We start from the raw sequence: 16958 nt of genomic DNA on the forward strand, positions 1-16958 counted from the left end.
CAGCATTCCAGCGACCGTCACCAACAGAAAGAAGGAACTGAGCGGGAGGTGGGTTGGCAGCTCCCTATATACCATGCCACGAAGGCACCACTCCAGGGGTACCAGAGCTGACCCAGCACCACTAGGAAAAAAGCTTCCAGTGACAGTGCATGCGATGCACGCACACCTACAAGGGAATGGACATGAACAAGTACCCAAAGAAGAAATATAGATTTTAAAAGTCAATACTGTACATGAAGTTCTGGAGTTGATTCCACCCACCCACCCACCCACCCACACACACACACACACACACACACACACACACACACACACACACACACACACACACACACACACAAGTTTAGGACCACAGACTGGCCTGGCATTTGAGGATAAGCATAAGTTCTTTACTACTTCATTGTTTTTTTCCTTATATTCCAGCCAAAATAAATAAAGGACGCTATTTTAAAATATCACAGGGGGTTGTTTGATTCTTTCTAATAGTTTAAAATGGCAGTCTTTCAGTATTTTCGCATTTGGCTTTATCCCTAGAATGTATCTATGGATTTCAGATAAACAAAACAAACAAGATATTCATCCCAATTCCCAAGAGATCAGATTAAGCAATTTGTGAATGACAAATTCAAAACTTTTCCACAGCAGTTTTCAGTAATATTCTGTACAGAGATAATAGATTGGAAGTAAATGGAGTAATTACTAGCGTTGTTTGTTGTGGTTAGGAAGAAACATCCAAAATGGACAAATTATTACATTATTGTCCATTATGCACATTCCTTTACCTAGACGCACCGAGAATGGACTATTGTCAGAGACAGATACTGAAATGTACAGACATAATCAATGCATAATTTCTAAAGTTCTTAATTCTTATCTGGCAGGATAGGCTCCTCAATATTATGTTTTAAATCACTTTCAGTGGCACCTTCTAAGAATAATCTTATGCTACTTATTGTAGCATCTAGACAATTTTCTTCTTCCTACTGTACATACATCAGAAACAGCACAAGTTAATACTTCTAAAGCTCTGTTATCAATAATGATACTTTAACAAGCAAAAAAATCCATGTTAACTTCAAAGATAACTCTTCTTTCACAGTTCTAGTCTATGGAAGAGACAAATACTTCCATGTTACTGTGTTTTATAATTTGAAACTAGTCCTGGCTGTGTGTGTGTGTGTGTGTGTGTGTGTGTGTAAATATAAACAAGCGATACAGAAAAAAATCTGAAGTATATTATTAAACCACTTAAGGCCAAAAAAAAAATTCAAATTATATTTTCACAATTACTAGTTATGAAAGTTACCTCTGAAGAAGCATGGTGGTGGCTACTTTTGGCACTGTGAAGCTCTGTCCACTAATTAGGGAATAGTGGAAGAAAAACTAAATATATACAGAACTGAGTATTTTCAAAGGAAGTAGAAGAAACAGAAATTCATGTATTTTATTTGTGTTTTCCTTGACACTGCTGTATTTTATGTATATAATGGCTCAAGTCAAAGTGAGGCCCTACTTCACCCAGTTTTCTAGTTGGGTAGACTAAAGTTTAAGGAGGCAAGTGTGACTCACTCCGTTTACATAGGCAGCCAGTGGTTCATACTGGATTAGAATAATCTTCATGTCTCACAGTTTGTTGCTATAGCCGCCAACCTATTGTTACACTTTATTTCTAAAGGAGGACCTTTATATGCTATCTGACTGGACAACATTATAGTAGGTAACATTCAGTCGGATACACGTTAAAACAAACAATTTGAGCTACTGATACATGCAACCGTAAATACTCAGGATGGAGAAAGGAGGTATCATTGGGTATGCCTATACTGACGGCGGCAAAGTTGCCACTGCCAGATCGATCTTTCTGGATCGATTGAGTGGTCAGTGTAGACCCGCTCAATGGATCAGGAAGTTGACTGAGTAAAACCACCCCCTCAAGTAGTGTAGCGCTGCGTCAACAGGAACAGCACAGTGAAGACAGCGCGCAGAAGGGAAGCAGAGCAGTCGACATGAGTTATGCAAGTTACTCTGCGTAGTTTGCGTAACTCCCATTGACTGCCGCTGAATCTCCAGGTAAGTGTAGACCAGGGCATTGTGAACACTTCAGCGAAATCATCTGCTCAACGTACAGTGTTGTCAAAGAGTATTATACTGCATTAAGTACTCCTGGGGGAATTCTGCTCCACTGTGTGCGTGCAGAATTCATGTCCCCTGGAGGTTTCTTTGCTTCCCTGCAGAAAATGATGGGGAAACAAAAGCCACAAGAGTGGTCACATGCCCCTCCCCAGCAGCGCGGGCAGATCGTTTTGGGTGCCCAGAGCAGCCAGTGGAGAGGTAAACCACCACAAGGACAGGAGGGGGGAGGGACTGGGGATGGCCTCAACTGGTGGCTCCTACCCCACGCCAGGCTCAACTGCTAGTTCCAGCTGGGCTAAGGAAGGACAGAAATTCTTCTTACCCTGCAAGGAGCGGCCGGGGCCAGTACTGGGTCAGACTCACCCCCAGAAACCTTCACAGCTGCAGGAAGCTCTGCACAAAACCCCCTCCCCCATAATTCCTGCCCCCATTACTCCTCAGCTGCAAGGTAAGGGGTCACTGCATGGGGAGCTGCTCCCTTATTCGCCCAACCCACACGCATCCGGACCTCCCCATACCCAGACTCCCCTGCCAAGCCCCATCCCCCACACCCTCCCCTCCCCCCCGCTGAGCCCCAACCACCTTCACCTGGACCCCCCCTGCAGAGTCCCATTCCCCCTGCACCAGGAATCCAACGAGCCCCTGTGCATCCAGATTCCTCCCCCACGACACACACACGGACCCTCCCCGAGTCATGCCCACATGGCCCCTCACAGAACCCTTTCACCCCACACCTGGATCCCCCCACACTAAGCCCCTCCACACTTGGATCCCACCGGACTGAGCCTTCCTGCCCCACACATGGATCGGGGCCAGGGCTGGGCGTACGTGTGAGACTCTGTCCCTCTCACTTACTACCTTGGCGCACCTGGTGTGGAGGGGCAGGGCCCCGGGGGGTGTTTCTGGGGCAGACCTGGCCCTTGCACTGTGTCAGGGTCGAGTGCAGCCTCACTGCCGAGTCTGGGTCTGGGGGAGTGGAAGGGGGTGCTGCAGGGTGATCTCCCACCTCTGTGCAGCCAGTGGCCTGTGCGCTGCACTGCCATGCTGGAGCCTCCACATTTATTTATTGACAAATAAAATCAGCAGAACTTTAAAATATGACACGCACAATTTTTATTTTTTTGGCGCAGAATTCCCTCAGGAGGGATTAAGGGTTAGCGCACAATGCCAAAAATACTGTACCCGCTAGGGTGCCGTCACACTACATGGCAACCTCTTTTAATCAGGTCTTCTTAATTCCAATACAGCAGAAACAGGGTCCAGAGAAGGACAACAAAAATCGATCAGAGGCACATGAGGAGCGATTAAAAAGTTTGGGCCTATTCTGTGTAGAGAGGAGACAAATAGGAAGGGACCAAAGGAGGAATGTTGCTTCACCAGCAAACTTGCTATAGGTACACACTGTTAAGTCTGCCTGATCACTAGCATTTATTCAGCTTTAAGAAGTAATAAACACTTACCAGAATCGTTGATGTTTTACCACCTTCTAAAGTAATTTCCAAGTCAGAAAGAGCTGCGTCAACTTCATCAACTTCTTTGTCACTGTTGTTCAAGTGATTTTCTGATGACATGATTGATAGTTTATTGATGTGGTACTGAAATGCAAGTTAGAGACCTTATTCATTTTAAATATACTTAATTTAACAGAATAATAAAATACCTGTACAACCTAGCAGGAATCTCATTTTTGACTCATTCATTGTCATCCATTTAAATAGCTGTTTGGAAAAACCAAAAAGAAAACCATGGTACAATTGGTATCACTGGGGATCACACTTTGAATGACCACAGCAACAACGTTTTGAGTAAAGGCTGGCGATCCATTTTAGTTGAGTGCTATGAGGTTCTACATTACAGTAACCAGAAAATAATATAGCTATGTTATTGTCCTATGCTCCAAATTACAACATTATACTACAAGCACAATTACCCAAACTTCCACAGACAGTCCTTTGTTTGCCCCGTTACAAAACCAGCTAAATTCTATCACCAACAGAACAGATTGGACAGATGGGGGTCTGAAGCACACAGAGATCATGGGTGGGATTTCTAAAGTGCGCTCAGCACTGGCCTAGCTCAGCTCCCACTGCAGTCAGTAGGAGAGCTGCCATTAAATTCAATGGGAGCAGAGTTAGTGCTTTTGAAAATTCCACCCAAAGAGACTTGGCCAGAGTCACACATGGGAACCATGAATTGAGACAGAAACTGAACCAAGATATGATCCAATCCAGTGCCTTAATCACAAGGCCATCTTTCCCTACTCAGTTTATAGCACGTTAATGACAAAGTTGGCTCTACACAGGTTTGGGTCCACACAACATGGTTAACAACCATGGAGGCTATCCTCTGTGCCATCCTTGCCAGTGGCACAAGATGGCATAAGGCTGTCTTTGCGTAACCACAAAACATGTTGCTGTATGGTGCTAGTGAAACTAGTTTGGCTGATCCTCAGCCCTTCTAGCTTTTTGTGTGACACAACATCTCAGAATGCACTGCCTCAGTGTTGCTGGTGCTGCTCTGTCTGTGTGAATTCTCGGAACTCTATCCCCTCAAACATGGACTTTGTAACAGGGTCAGATAAGTATGATATCGCCTAGTTACACACCAGAGTTGTACTCAGTGTAGACATAGCCACATCTCAATTCTTGTTGTAGTCTTTGGATTTCGCAGAACAGACAACCAAAAAAAACCCAAACAACAACCTAATAATCTATTTTAGGCTAGAACAAAGTTTATCCAATTATTCATTCTATACCAGAAAGATGGAATGGGAAACCAGCACACTTGAAATGCAAATGGCTGGTCTTATCTCATTATTAAATCCTTCCCACACCAATATTGGGGCACAGGGTAGAAACTAGTTTCTTCCATTCCTCTATGTCATTTGCAGCTGCTTCCATCTGCTCTAGGATGTTGAGATCAACTGTTCTGCCCTCCCTGATAAGGGCTCTTCTTAGTTTTCTCGCAGGCACCCTCTTTTCTTCATATCAATTGGTTTCCTCTTGACAGCCTCATGTGGGAATCTGTGGAGTAGCATCCTCAATACATCCAGTGCTTCCTTCTAGCAGAGACGAGCTTTTGGTCAGTGATTTCTCAGATCTCTCCATGGGTTAGGAAGTCTTTTCAACCAAATGCCCAGAATCTTTTGTAGGCACTTATTTTCAAAGGCATCTGGTTTACTGTCTAATATTTTGGTAGATCTCCAGCTCTCACCACCATATGTTATCATTTAGATTATGTTTATATTAAAATCCTCTGTTTTGTTCTAGCGCTGTATATCTTTGATTTTCCTATCTTGCTAAGTCTAGTAAATGCTGGGGATGCCTTTCCTATCCTTGATGTCACTTCCTTCTTGAGGTCTCTGTTGGTCAATATGATGCTGCCCAGGGATGTAAACTGTTTTACTTCCTTGATATTTTTGTCTTCTAATGTGATACAGCTGCTTGACGCCTGAGTTTCAAGGATGTTTGTTTTAGCATAACTAGTTTTGAGCCCTACTTGGCCTGCTATTTTTGCCATGTTGTCGGTCTGTAATTTTTTTGGGATGTCATTCAGTAGCGCAATAGCAGCAGCAAAGTCTAGGTCATCTAAGTATTGCCATTTACCCATGCTATAACAGTTTTTGTATTGCTAATATACTTCATTATTATAATGAAAAAAACATGCCATTTCAATGTGTTATTTGTAGTTGCTGCTATCTAAACTTCTCTCTTTGTATTGCCTTGCAATAAAAGCAACACTGTGCACTTTCAGAAAACTATTCATGTTCCTTAAAGATAGTGGCATAGAAACAACGTTCAGATTCTACAACAAATCTACAGCACGAGAAGCAATTCTTTAAAGCAGTTAATGGATCAGGTCCCAGCTACATTAGAGGCTGCAACTCCATCTATGAAAAACCAAGATGGTTACATGCCTCTGGGACAACATATCACAGAGTCTAGCAGAAAGCACACAAAGCACCTCAGCTAAGGGGCTCTGGCTGTGCAATGAATTTCCAAAGGAGTATAGAAAAATACAGTCTAATCAGCTTCAGGAAATGCTGCAAAATCTTTCTATTTGATAAAGCATTTTTTATCATAACCAGAATGGCATTCATAGCACATTTTACCACCCAAAAAAACCCAAACAAAAAACCCTACACCCCAAGCACAGCCTTCTATAACTTGAGGACAAAAGAGAGCCAGAGATTCCATGAAGTCCAGTAGGAACTTTACTACAGCCAATCTATTTTATGCAGCAGGCAATGAGATACTAGGATGATGGGCAGCCGTACAAAACCATAAGATAGATGTGATCTTTCTAGGGGAGTCTAGTGTTCATTCAGTAAATATTTCTGAAGGCAGAAACTTGTGACTAAGTATTATAATGCAGAGAGGATATAATTGCTACAGAAATACCACAATTAAATCTATAAAGCTGAAACTGTTAATTTTACAGTGGACATCAAACATCGTGCATCTTGAGTTGCTCTTACAGGAAAACTGAGTTAAGGAAGGACCTTTTCATGCTTGCTTTCTTTATTCTTTTCTAGCCAAATGACTGCTGTGGATTGAAATCCATACATCCCCAGATCTGCTAGGCAAGCAATATTTCTGCATGGTTGAGGAGGAGAGAAGTGGCCTGGCTACCAGACAGACTTAGGACCACCCTTAGACACAGTTTACAATCAGTCTTATGGAAATGAATGGTAAAAGCATTTACAGGTGCATTATCTACGCCAGATTTGCACATAATAGTCTGCCCAACAGATAAATAAATAGTTCTGGGAAAACCACAGATTATCACCAGCTGTTCTAGGGGTAAAGAGCCAGAAACATACAGTTCAGTAACCTAGTGTACTTATTCGGGTTTTTTTTTTTTTTGAAAGGCAAAGATAAGACTCAAGATAGATACAAACATCTTAGGGGAAAATAATCTAAATTCCTTTTCATGAGAAGTAATAAGAAGCAAAGATTTAAATTACCTAAAAAGTTTAAGTAAACACTAGATAATAGGAAAGAAGCCAAGTTTCACTAGAACATAGAGTTCTAGCTTCCGGACAAAGATAGAGCAAGGCTTCCAACGCACAAGTTGCAGTACATTTAACTTCAATCCATCCCTTTATTTAAAGCCCACAAAGGCTACAAAATTGCAACTGAGTTCAATTAAAAAAAATAGCTTTCAGTCTCTTACCTGCAATGCAGCGAACATCATCATTTCTTCTTCTGTACATTCTATTTCTTCTAAAAGAATAGCCCATTTAGATTGTTCATAAAGCTGGTTGATTCTGATTGCATCATACTATAGTGAAACACAAACACACACCACACACATATAAAGCACCCTTCAAAAGAAGGCCTAGGGCCCTTTACTCTTCAAACATATCTAATTAAAAGAGAATAAACAACACTAGCTTTTATTTTTACATCCAAATTTCTACTTGAGATTTAAATGTTAAACCACTTTGACACTGAAACAACCAGAATTCCCTTAACAGAAGCTCAGGCAACCATCTGATTTTGTTTATTTGGCAGTCTTGATGTGTAAACAAACAGATACCTTATGTGTATCACTTGAAAGACACAGGGTCACATTTCCAAAGACTGGCAGCTGAGCAGTTGCCCATACAAATGGACATGCAGGCACTATGAGTGCGGACACTGGTTGAACATTTAGCCACATGTGCAAGACAAAAATAACTCAGTACCTTTGGATTCAAGTCAAAAAAGTTGTAGTACTTGAACCGGAGCAGTAAGGCCTCATTTTCTTTCACATCTTGTTCCATAAGCGATCTTGACGAATCCAGCCACCTGCAAGTTGTCAACAATAGATAAGACAAAAAAGTTCTAGCAGAATCTTTGTAACCATTTTAAGAATACAATTTAAGTTTTTAATATAAGTCTTGAACTCACCCTTGGTTGATTTTGGCTTTATCGAGAAGTGCTTGTGGCTTGTACATTTTTGCTAAGATTTCTGGGGATATAATCGGCTGGCTGACAGCAAGTATGCCAGGATTCCCTTCTGATAAAGCACTATCTCCAAACCAAGCTGAAGTTGGAGACAGAGGGCTTCCATCGTGAGAATCATAAGTTGGCGTCATGGTTTTGCTATAAAGTCCTGGACTTGAATATATGCTTCCTAACAGAACAGGAATAAACACGTGAAGTTAGCTTGTGTTCACATTCTGTACACTCAGTGCAAAACTAATACAATAAATAGATTTAAAAAATCCTGTGACTTAAAAAACAAAAAACCAACAGACACTGTAATGCTTGTTTTCCTATGAAAAACTAAACTATTTTAACTATCCTCGATAAACAAGATGGATAGAAAGTATACTTTAGATTTAACCATGTGAAAATTCTCAGAAATCTACCCTTACAGGTATGAACTGTGCCTTCTTCCTATGTTTCTCCCACACTGAGCACACTATGGGTATTACTGGAGACAAATAATAGTAGGTAATAATTTGTTGCTTACAAATTTTGAAAGTCAGAGTTTAGAGGAGCAGGAAAATAAGGAGACAGCCAAAGAAATCACAGGAGACAGGTACAAAAGCCCTAATAGGGTGTAGCTCACCTTTCACAGGGCCGATGTAAAGAACATCAGTGCCTACAGAGAAGGAAAGAAAGGAAGTGAGAAGGCAAGAGGGAGACAATGAGAGAAATCAGAAACAAAAAGGGACAGAAGAGGAAAAACATGCACAACTGTAACAGACTTAGAATATTCTAGTTACATTATGTCATATTTGTTTGTTTTCACAAATTGGACTTGAAACCAAAACTACCCTGTTTAAACCATGCCCTAATTAAGCCAATTCTAACGGCCTCCGTACATGTCAGATATACCAGTAAGAGTAGATGTTGCTACCTACAGACTGAACTTTAAGAAATCTGCTGCCTAGTGTTCTGCATAGTGTGTGGACATTTAGCTTTAAGACCTTCTTTTTAAAAGCAATTGATGATTCTTCCAGTGAGTCTGATAAATTTTTCAAGCCCACCAATTCTATTTGAGGGAAGTCTGCAATAACTCTGGGAATGGTGTATGGGTCAGTCATCACAGTTTTGATATTTTGTCTCCTCGTCTTTGTGTAACGAAAGATGAAATTCGGTTAGGCCTGATCATCACTTGCTCTCTTCAGCCGTGATCCCTCTTCCTACTCTTTACTTGTATTGCACATTGGAACAAAGATGTGAACCTGAGAATCATTTATTTAAACTGGTTCTTTGTCTTAAAACTGTAGAGAAGATGTGGTGAATTGGAAATACAGGAAGTTCTTTGTTTTTTATAAAATGGCGTTGATTGTACACCAAAGGCCTGGATTCTCTGAACTCCATAATGATGATCTGAACCGTTTATTTAACTACAGACAATCAAGAGTTAAGATTTCTCAACACCACTGCAAATTGCCTTGCCTCTTTGCTGCACTTAATGCTGGCCAGAGTCCAGCTACCCAGATAAAAGGCATTCCCATTTAGTAGTTTTTAAAATACTTGTTCATGTTGCCACAGTGTGTTCTGATCATCTCAGCTGTTTTTGAAAAGGAAGAAACATGCAGTTGATCTATATTCTTTGCCCCTCTCCAACCCTTGGCATAGATCAAAAAAAGCTGAATTTTAAATAAAACTGATAGGTCACTCTGTAAGACTGCTTTTTTCCATTTGAAAATGTGCGAGTCAGATTAAATGTATATAAAATGGAGTTATTTTTGTAGAAAACAGTAATTCTGAAGTGCACATTACTTCAAAGAGTGTAGTATTTGGCAGGCTGGAGCTCAGCATGAAAGTTGCTATATAACAATTAGACTTTTCAGCCACGTCCCAGTGAGAGCTGAGAGAAATTAATGACAGTCTTTTGTTTCAACTATTTGACTAAAGACTCCTGGTTCTTGCAGAATTTTCCACAGTACACAGAAGGGTTTTCTCTCACTGCACATCTAGGAAAACCTGATGCTCTCTCCTTATGGTCATTTTAGAGAATGTCATGAACAGATGGCCAATGTTGTGGCAGGCTGGTCTTCAACAGGGCACAAAGACCACATGAAATCCCAACTTCAGAATATTATTTATGCTGCAATTGCAAGCATTAATCCTCAGGGAGTTTATTTAGGAAAGAAATATCTCCTTCTTAAAGAGAGTGACAAAACTGTAAAATTGAAGAGTCAGCTTAAGCAGCTCACTGAAAATGTAGTTTAAAAAAAAATGAAACATTGCTATCTGTTCAAGAGCATGTCAGGGTACAGAGGTGACTTTACTCATTTTTTTGTGTTAGGGAAAGGAGACTTTTTTGCGAAGTGGGAATGAGTGGAGAAAGGGCAAGAGTGAAGAAATGAAAGAAGAGATGAGTTGGGTCCTCACAGGGAACAGAAACGGTGACATTTTCTGTTCTGTTTGGTTGCGAACAGGTCCACCTGGGAGTTCCCCACCTCTGGAAGATAACCTTGGAGACACGATGGGTGCAGGGACCACTCGTGGTGAGAAGAGAAGGACCTGCTGAGGTGATCTGCCAGTGTGTTCTTGACCCCCAGGAAGTGTGAGGCTTCAAGGTAGACTGCATGTTCCATGCAGAAGTCACGCAGACGGCGAGCCTCTTGGCAGAGGGCTAAATATCTTGCTCCCCCTTGCTTGTTGACACAATACATTGATGCCATAATGTCTGTCAACACTCATACTACCTTTTCCAACATCTGGGGAAGGAATACTTCACAGGCTAGATGAATTGCCCTGAGCTCGCTGACATTTATGTGCAATGGCAGCTCCTCTGCAGACCAGAGGACTTGCGTCCTAAGGGAGCCGAGATGGGCTCCCCCCCTAGGTCTGAGGCATCTGATACCAAGGAGAGCATTGGATGTGGGGCCGCAAAGCAAGGGAACCTTTCTTGCTATGTGGGTAGGGCTTGTCCACCATGCCAATGAGGCAAGTACTCGAGGTGGGATCGTAAGGATCATGTCTAGTTTGCGTCTTGTTGAGAAGAAAACCAACGCTAGCCACATTTGAAGGGGTCTGAGGTGCAATCTTGCGTATTGTATCACGTAGGTACATGATGCCATGTGACTCAGCAGTCTAAGGCAAACCCACGCTGTGGTGAGGGGGTGAACTGTGACCTGGGTAATCGGGTTTGACATGGTTTGAAGTCTGTCTTGAGGTAGAAGTGCTCTGGCCTGGGTAGAGTTGAGGACAGCCCTGATGAATTCTATCCTTTGCACAGGTACTAATGTAGATTTCTGTTCATTTACCAACAGGCCCAGTTCTTGGCAGGTGGCCTGTAGTACTGTGATACTGTGCTGGACTTGAGTTTCTAAGAGACCCTTGAGGAGCCAGTCGTCATGATAAGGATAAATTTTTATTCCCCTGCGTCTGAAGTAGGCTGTGACTACCGCCATATGTTTTGTGAACACCCTTGGCGCTGTTAATAGGCCAAATGAATTGGTGAATTGGTAGTGGTTATCTCCCACCACGAACCGTAAGAACCATCTGTGGCCACGGAATATGGAAGTATGCGTCCTTCAGGTCGAGGGCAGCGTACCAGTCTCCCGGATCCAGGGAGGGGATGATGGAGGCCAGGGAGACCATATGGAACCTCAGCTTCTTGAGGTATTTGTTGAGGTGATGTAGGTCCAATATGGGCTGCAGGCCTCCTTTGGGATTAGAAAGTAATGGGAGTAAAACCCTTTCCCACTCAGATGCAGGAGAACTTCCTCTACAGCCCCTACCTGTAGGACAGCTTGGGCAAGAAGTTGCTTGTGAGAAGGTCCTGGAAGAGGGGTGGGTATGGGGGGTGGGAAGAAGGAATTGAAATAAACTGAAGGGTGTACCCCACTGCAAAGGTGCTTAGCACCCACTTGTCCAATGTTATAGCCGCCCATGCAGGAAGGTGGGGGAAAAGGCGGTTTGAAAAGAAGGGGAGGGTTGGATCCTGGGTTAAGTCTGCTAGGCCACCCCCGGGCACACCCTCAAAAGGCCTGCCTGCTGCCTGGTGGGTAGTGGCTTGAGCCTGACTGGGAAGTGCCGGCAGGGGGCTGCTCCTATAGCTCTCGCTCTTCTTCCTTTAGGGCTTGCTCCTGGCCTGCGAATCGCTGCGGTTGCTGGGGCCTGAAACATTTCCTGGAAGCAGACGGAGTGTAAAGCAGACGGCGCGTACACGCCTAAGGGGAGGACTGTGGCCCTGGTAATCCTTTAGGCCATGCAGCCTGGCGTCCACTTGGTCAGAGAACAGCGACGCACCATCAAAGGGGAGGTCCTGGAAGGACTGTTGGACTGCCACAGATAGGCACCCGATCTGAGACATCCGAGATCTGATTTTTCAGGGTATGTAGCATTACACAACAGGGTATATGTGCTCAAAGGATAGCTCCCACTGGCTTCAGTTTCAATTCTGAGTGCTCAGCACTCCTGCAAATCAGACAATAGGGTCTGCAGTAAGGTGCCCAGAACGTGAGGAACACACAGCTGTAGGCGACCTGTGAAAAGTCTGGTTTAAGTGACTTGCCTATAGCATCACATAGGGATTCTGTGGCAGAGGCAGGCATAGAATTCAATTACCCAGAGCAACATTCAACTGCCTTAAATATGAGCCCAACCTTTCTCCTTCTCCAAACCACTGCCTCATTTACCTCACAGCTTTCAACTTCTGCAACAAAATGAGATAGCTGTCCTTCAGACAACTGACTTCGCTGTACAACCCTGAGTTTAGGCCTGCCCGTCCCACTACTTGCAATGGATACACATCTCAGAGCCAGGGATATGCTGTACACTGAACGAGACAGGGCTCCTGTGGAAGAGAGAGTATGTGATCATGTAACTAAAGACTGTATCGTAATGCCCAGGCAACCTTAATGCTGGCATTTCCTAACTTCTGAGCACTTGACTTTGCACCCTTAATGTGTAATTAATTTCCTTTTCTTTGTTTTTTTTAAACAAACTGGAATAATGAATTCCATCACGTATCATCATACTGACACTCACAGGGGACATCGGCAGGCTTGGGATTTTTAGATCCAACACACAGACGTTGGCCCTGGAGCTAACAGAGTAACCGACAGCAGCAGCGGGTTGTCATCCTCCATGTGGACCAGCAGTAGACTCAGACTCTTTGCAGTCAGTAAATAGCTATGAAATCACGTAGCAGATTCAGGGATCGTGGGTTTTATTCCAAGCCCGGGAGTGGAGTGGGCTCTAGTGGGCACAGACCCTTCTGCCCATTTTCTCCCTCTCCCCAGTCTCCAACCACCCCCATGTTTCCCATCCTCACTGGCTCGGAGTCCCCCTATTCCTCCCCAGGCACCTTGTCAAATCTCAGTGTCCCCCCCCCCCAATCCCAGCTCCTTGTTCCACTCTCTTTGACCAGTCACACCCAGTTCTTTCCCTGCAAGATCTTGCTCTCCTACCCTCAACCCACTGATAGCCAGTCTAAGTCTCCTTGTCTGGCCAGTCAGTGTCTCATCCTCTGGTTCCCAGTTCCCCTCCTCAACTCCCGCTATCCTCCAGTCTGGATCTTCCCCCCACCCCCCCAGGCTCCTAAATTTACTTTCTCCCCCACACTGGCTCTTGTCCCCTCTCAGTTCAAATCAGGTGGCTTCCTCTTCTTCACTGGCTGGGTGCCAACAAAGGGGGAGGCATTCAGAGCACAGAAGAGACAAGCTCCCTCTTCTTGTTTTCAGTATCTGGACCCATCACCGTCTGGAACTGCAACTACAAGGAAGTTCTGCTTAGTCCTCTGCAGAGCCAGACTGAGACATGCCCAGTGTGAACAGAATCTTCAGGCAATTAAGTTGCAAAGCTCTAACAAGTCTCTACTGAACATGTCTGAACTGTGATTTTTCAAATGCTTAAAGGACACATCTGGGCCCGTTTTCACAGGGATGGCAAGAAGCATGGCCCTCACAAGGCCATAACCCCTGCCAAATTTCAAGTCTCTGCTCCAAATCATGGAGGGGCTAGAGTTTCTCACCAAAATGGCTATATGTTTTTCAACACAGGCAAAACAATGTATTTTCCTCCTAAACTCGTTCCCTGAAACAGATTTACCATTTTAGCCGATATTTAAAACAAATATATAAATAAATAAATTTCAGCCTGAAGCAGATACTGGCATGGAATATTTCAGACTGAACGGTAAAAGCTTGGCAAAGTTATAAACAACTGAAAACAGGATCTTATAATCGTAAGTGTCGGGCAATCTTAGATATCAGCAGCACTATCAGTTTTGCCTATAATTATTTGCCTACAAGTCCAGTGTCTACTGCTTAGGGTAATTCAATGTGCAGAATGTACCGTTGTCAATCTATAAGCATCGAGATAGGCATGCCCTGAAATGATTACTCATTTCACGTTAGTACTCAATAGCACAGAAATAGCGTCAATGCGGTACCGGGGCAAACTGAACAATAGTTGTTTATTACAGTGAGGTTATTCAAGTTAAATACATGCCATTTCTATTTAATGGGACAGAAACTTTACAGTTAAATGCATTAAATGAAATCACAGCAATGAAACATGGGTTCATATACTGAACTAAAGGCAGCAATTAAAGATATAGAGATGCCTTAACTCCACGCCAGACCTGGATAGCTAATCCCTTTGGGGCGGGGGTGGGAGATGGTGAGTGGGAAAAACTATTCACATGGTTCCCTTACTAGTTCAGAATCACTGATGGTTCTGATAATGGCATTGTTATGTCCACCTCTGGTATTTTAAGACCAATTAAGGAAGATATTAAAATATTCATTTAATTCAGCATAACTTCTTGTCCCTTCCTTTGCTTGATTAATAAGCATCATCTTTAGAAGACGTGTAATTCTGAAATATGTAAAGAGCCAGAATGTATTGTTGAAAGTGTTTGTAAAGATCCATTCTAGTTTAAGGTTCTCATGACTGACTGGTGCAATGTTGTCCTTTAGCTACTGGATTTACTAGAGCACCAAGGCGAAAGCAGATCTGATGAACTACAGTTTAATTTTTCAAACAGATTGTAAATTTGAAAAATACCATCTGGCTCAATTTACCACTCATAGTAGTAAGCATACTTTCTCTGTAGTGGCTTTGTTCTGATTCTGTAAACCACTGTTCAAACTACCTATCAGATATGCAAACTATTCCATCATTAGAAATTATACAGTGAACAAACAACATGAGGCTATTTTTAATATAAAAAGTCTGAGGTTTGTGCCTTTACATAAGGAATACTAATAGAAGTAAAACTCTTTCAAGGTATATGGAATCTGCTTAGAGTTGTTCAGTCTTTCATAATTCATACAAAGACATAATTCCTGCAGTGACACAGAGACAAAGCCAATGTATAAGTCATTCTATACACAAGTGATAATATGGGACACGAAATAGCTCAGAAATTCAAAAAGACAGACACTCCATTTAACTCCCCGCGTAACAACGTAAGAAAACATATCAGTAATATACTCTGGACTCTAAAAGAACAAGGTTCAACTTTTTTTTTAAAAAACTATTATTTTGAGTATGTAACAGCACTTATTATTTATTCATGCTATGATTACGAAATACTGCATAGCTCTTAGATGACTTCTGCAGTTTATTTTCAATGCATTTCTTGCACAGACATCAAGGGATTAGGTGTGACCAATTCATCTTTCCCTTTAACATCTGCTCCAATATAACGACTTGACCTTCCCTCCCCCTTCTCTTGCTCCTTTCCCTTCCCAGCCTCCTTCCCCCAAATAACTCATGAAAACAAGCCTAGGCTCACCTGATCCTGGAGTGATTAATGGTCCCTCCAGTTCAAGCGCCTCATCTTCACACTGGTCATCTATCTTTTTCTTTTTCTTCTTCGTTGGATCCCTGGGTTTCCTCAAGAGAGAGAGTTCTTCTGGATGTCTGATGTCTGGGGGGAAAAATACCATTTTAATGAAGAAAAAACTGTTTACACTATTGGCAAATTCAAATAACTTGCAGGTTTTAACCTAGGAAATTGTCCTGCAAACAAGGCTTTGTGTGGAAATAAAGGGATTTTGGTAACACTTCTTAGCATGAAATTTTCAAATTAGCCTTTTTTTTTTTTTGCTCAAAAGGAAACAAACCTTCAACTGTTTTCTGGCCAGATTTCCTCATGGAAACCCCTCTGATTTTTCTGACCACTAATAGGCTGAGGATGGATTTCTTATGAGCCAGCCAAGTGCAGGCTTTGGGTTTGATTCCCATTACCTGAACCAAACTTTGCTATTTGTACAAGTCATTACACCTTTCATGTAAATAGATACAGTACATTACATTGAAACATTTCAAATGCTTATCAGTCAGACTGGTTGTGGCAAAAAAAAAAAAAAAAAAAAAAAAAAATCCATGGTATTGACACAAAGCATTACAATTATTGATCAAGATTTTTAAAAAATTGGTACCTAAATATAGATTCAGGTACCTAAATGACTGGCCAGAGTAGCAGCTCTGAAAAATCAAACCGCTTATTTGGGTGGCGGAATATGGATTTTAGAAGCCTATCTAAAGGAAACGATTTTTAAAAATCTTGGATATTGTGTTTAATTTCTATTAGAAAAAAGTATTAAAAGGGTTTTTTTAAATAGTTTAAGAGCATATTATTGAAATAGCAAAACACCACAATACCGATAGAATATATAAACACAAACACTGATTATTATGCCTCATTTTGATAAAGCATGTAACTTAGTTAAATGTAACATGGTTATAGTTTTCTCGTCATCTCTAAAGCACATCATTATACAAAGAAAAGGGGTAACAAAACCTTGTAATTTTTTAATGAGATCCCTTTAAGAATCAGAGTTTTTGTCACAGACCTGGTCTACACTGCCGCTGGCAGTTGACAGGAGATACGCAAGCTACATTATGTAGCTTGCG

At 42.1% G+C, this 16958-nt stretch overlaps 1 protein-coding gene across 5 annotated transcripts in view; it reads right to left on the reverse strand.

Annotated features, from left to right (window-relative positions):
* Positions 1-16958, reverse strand: part of FERMT2 (FERM domain containing kindlin 2) — a 92544-nt gene that overhangs the window by 17065 nt on the left and 58521 nt on the right. For 3 of the 5 annotated variants that reach the window (XM_067554782.1, XM_067554783.1, XM_067554780.1), the window contains 6 exons: positions 15835-15969; positions 8695-8727; positions 8028-8253; positions 7823-7925; positions 7309-7416; positions 3594-3728 (listed from right to left, as the gene is read on the reverse strand). In XM_067554782.1, the coding sequence (XP_067410883.1) occupies positions 3594-3728; positions 7309-7416; positions 7823-7925; positions 8028-8253; positions 8695-8727; positions 15835-15969 (740 nt within the window). The remainder of the gene's footprint in view (positions 1-3593; positions 3729-7308; positions 7417-7822; positions 7926-8027; positions 8254-8694; positions 8728-15834; positions 15970-16958) is intronic. The other 2 variants (XM_067554784.1, XM_067554781.1) reach the window with 1 other exon arrangement.

This window comes from Emydura macquarii, unplaced genomic scaffold (assembly GCF_026122565.2).
Source record: "Emydura macquarii macquarii isolate MOO-44397 ecotype Brisbane River unplaced genomic scaffold, CSIRO-AGI_Emac_v2 contig_1551, whole genome shotgun sequence".
Classification (NCBI taxonomy): domain Eukaryota; kingdom Metazoa; phylum Chordata; order Testudines; family Chelidae; genus Emydura; species Emydura macquarii.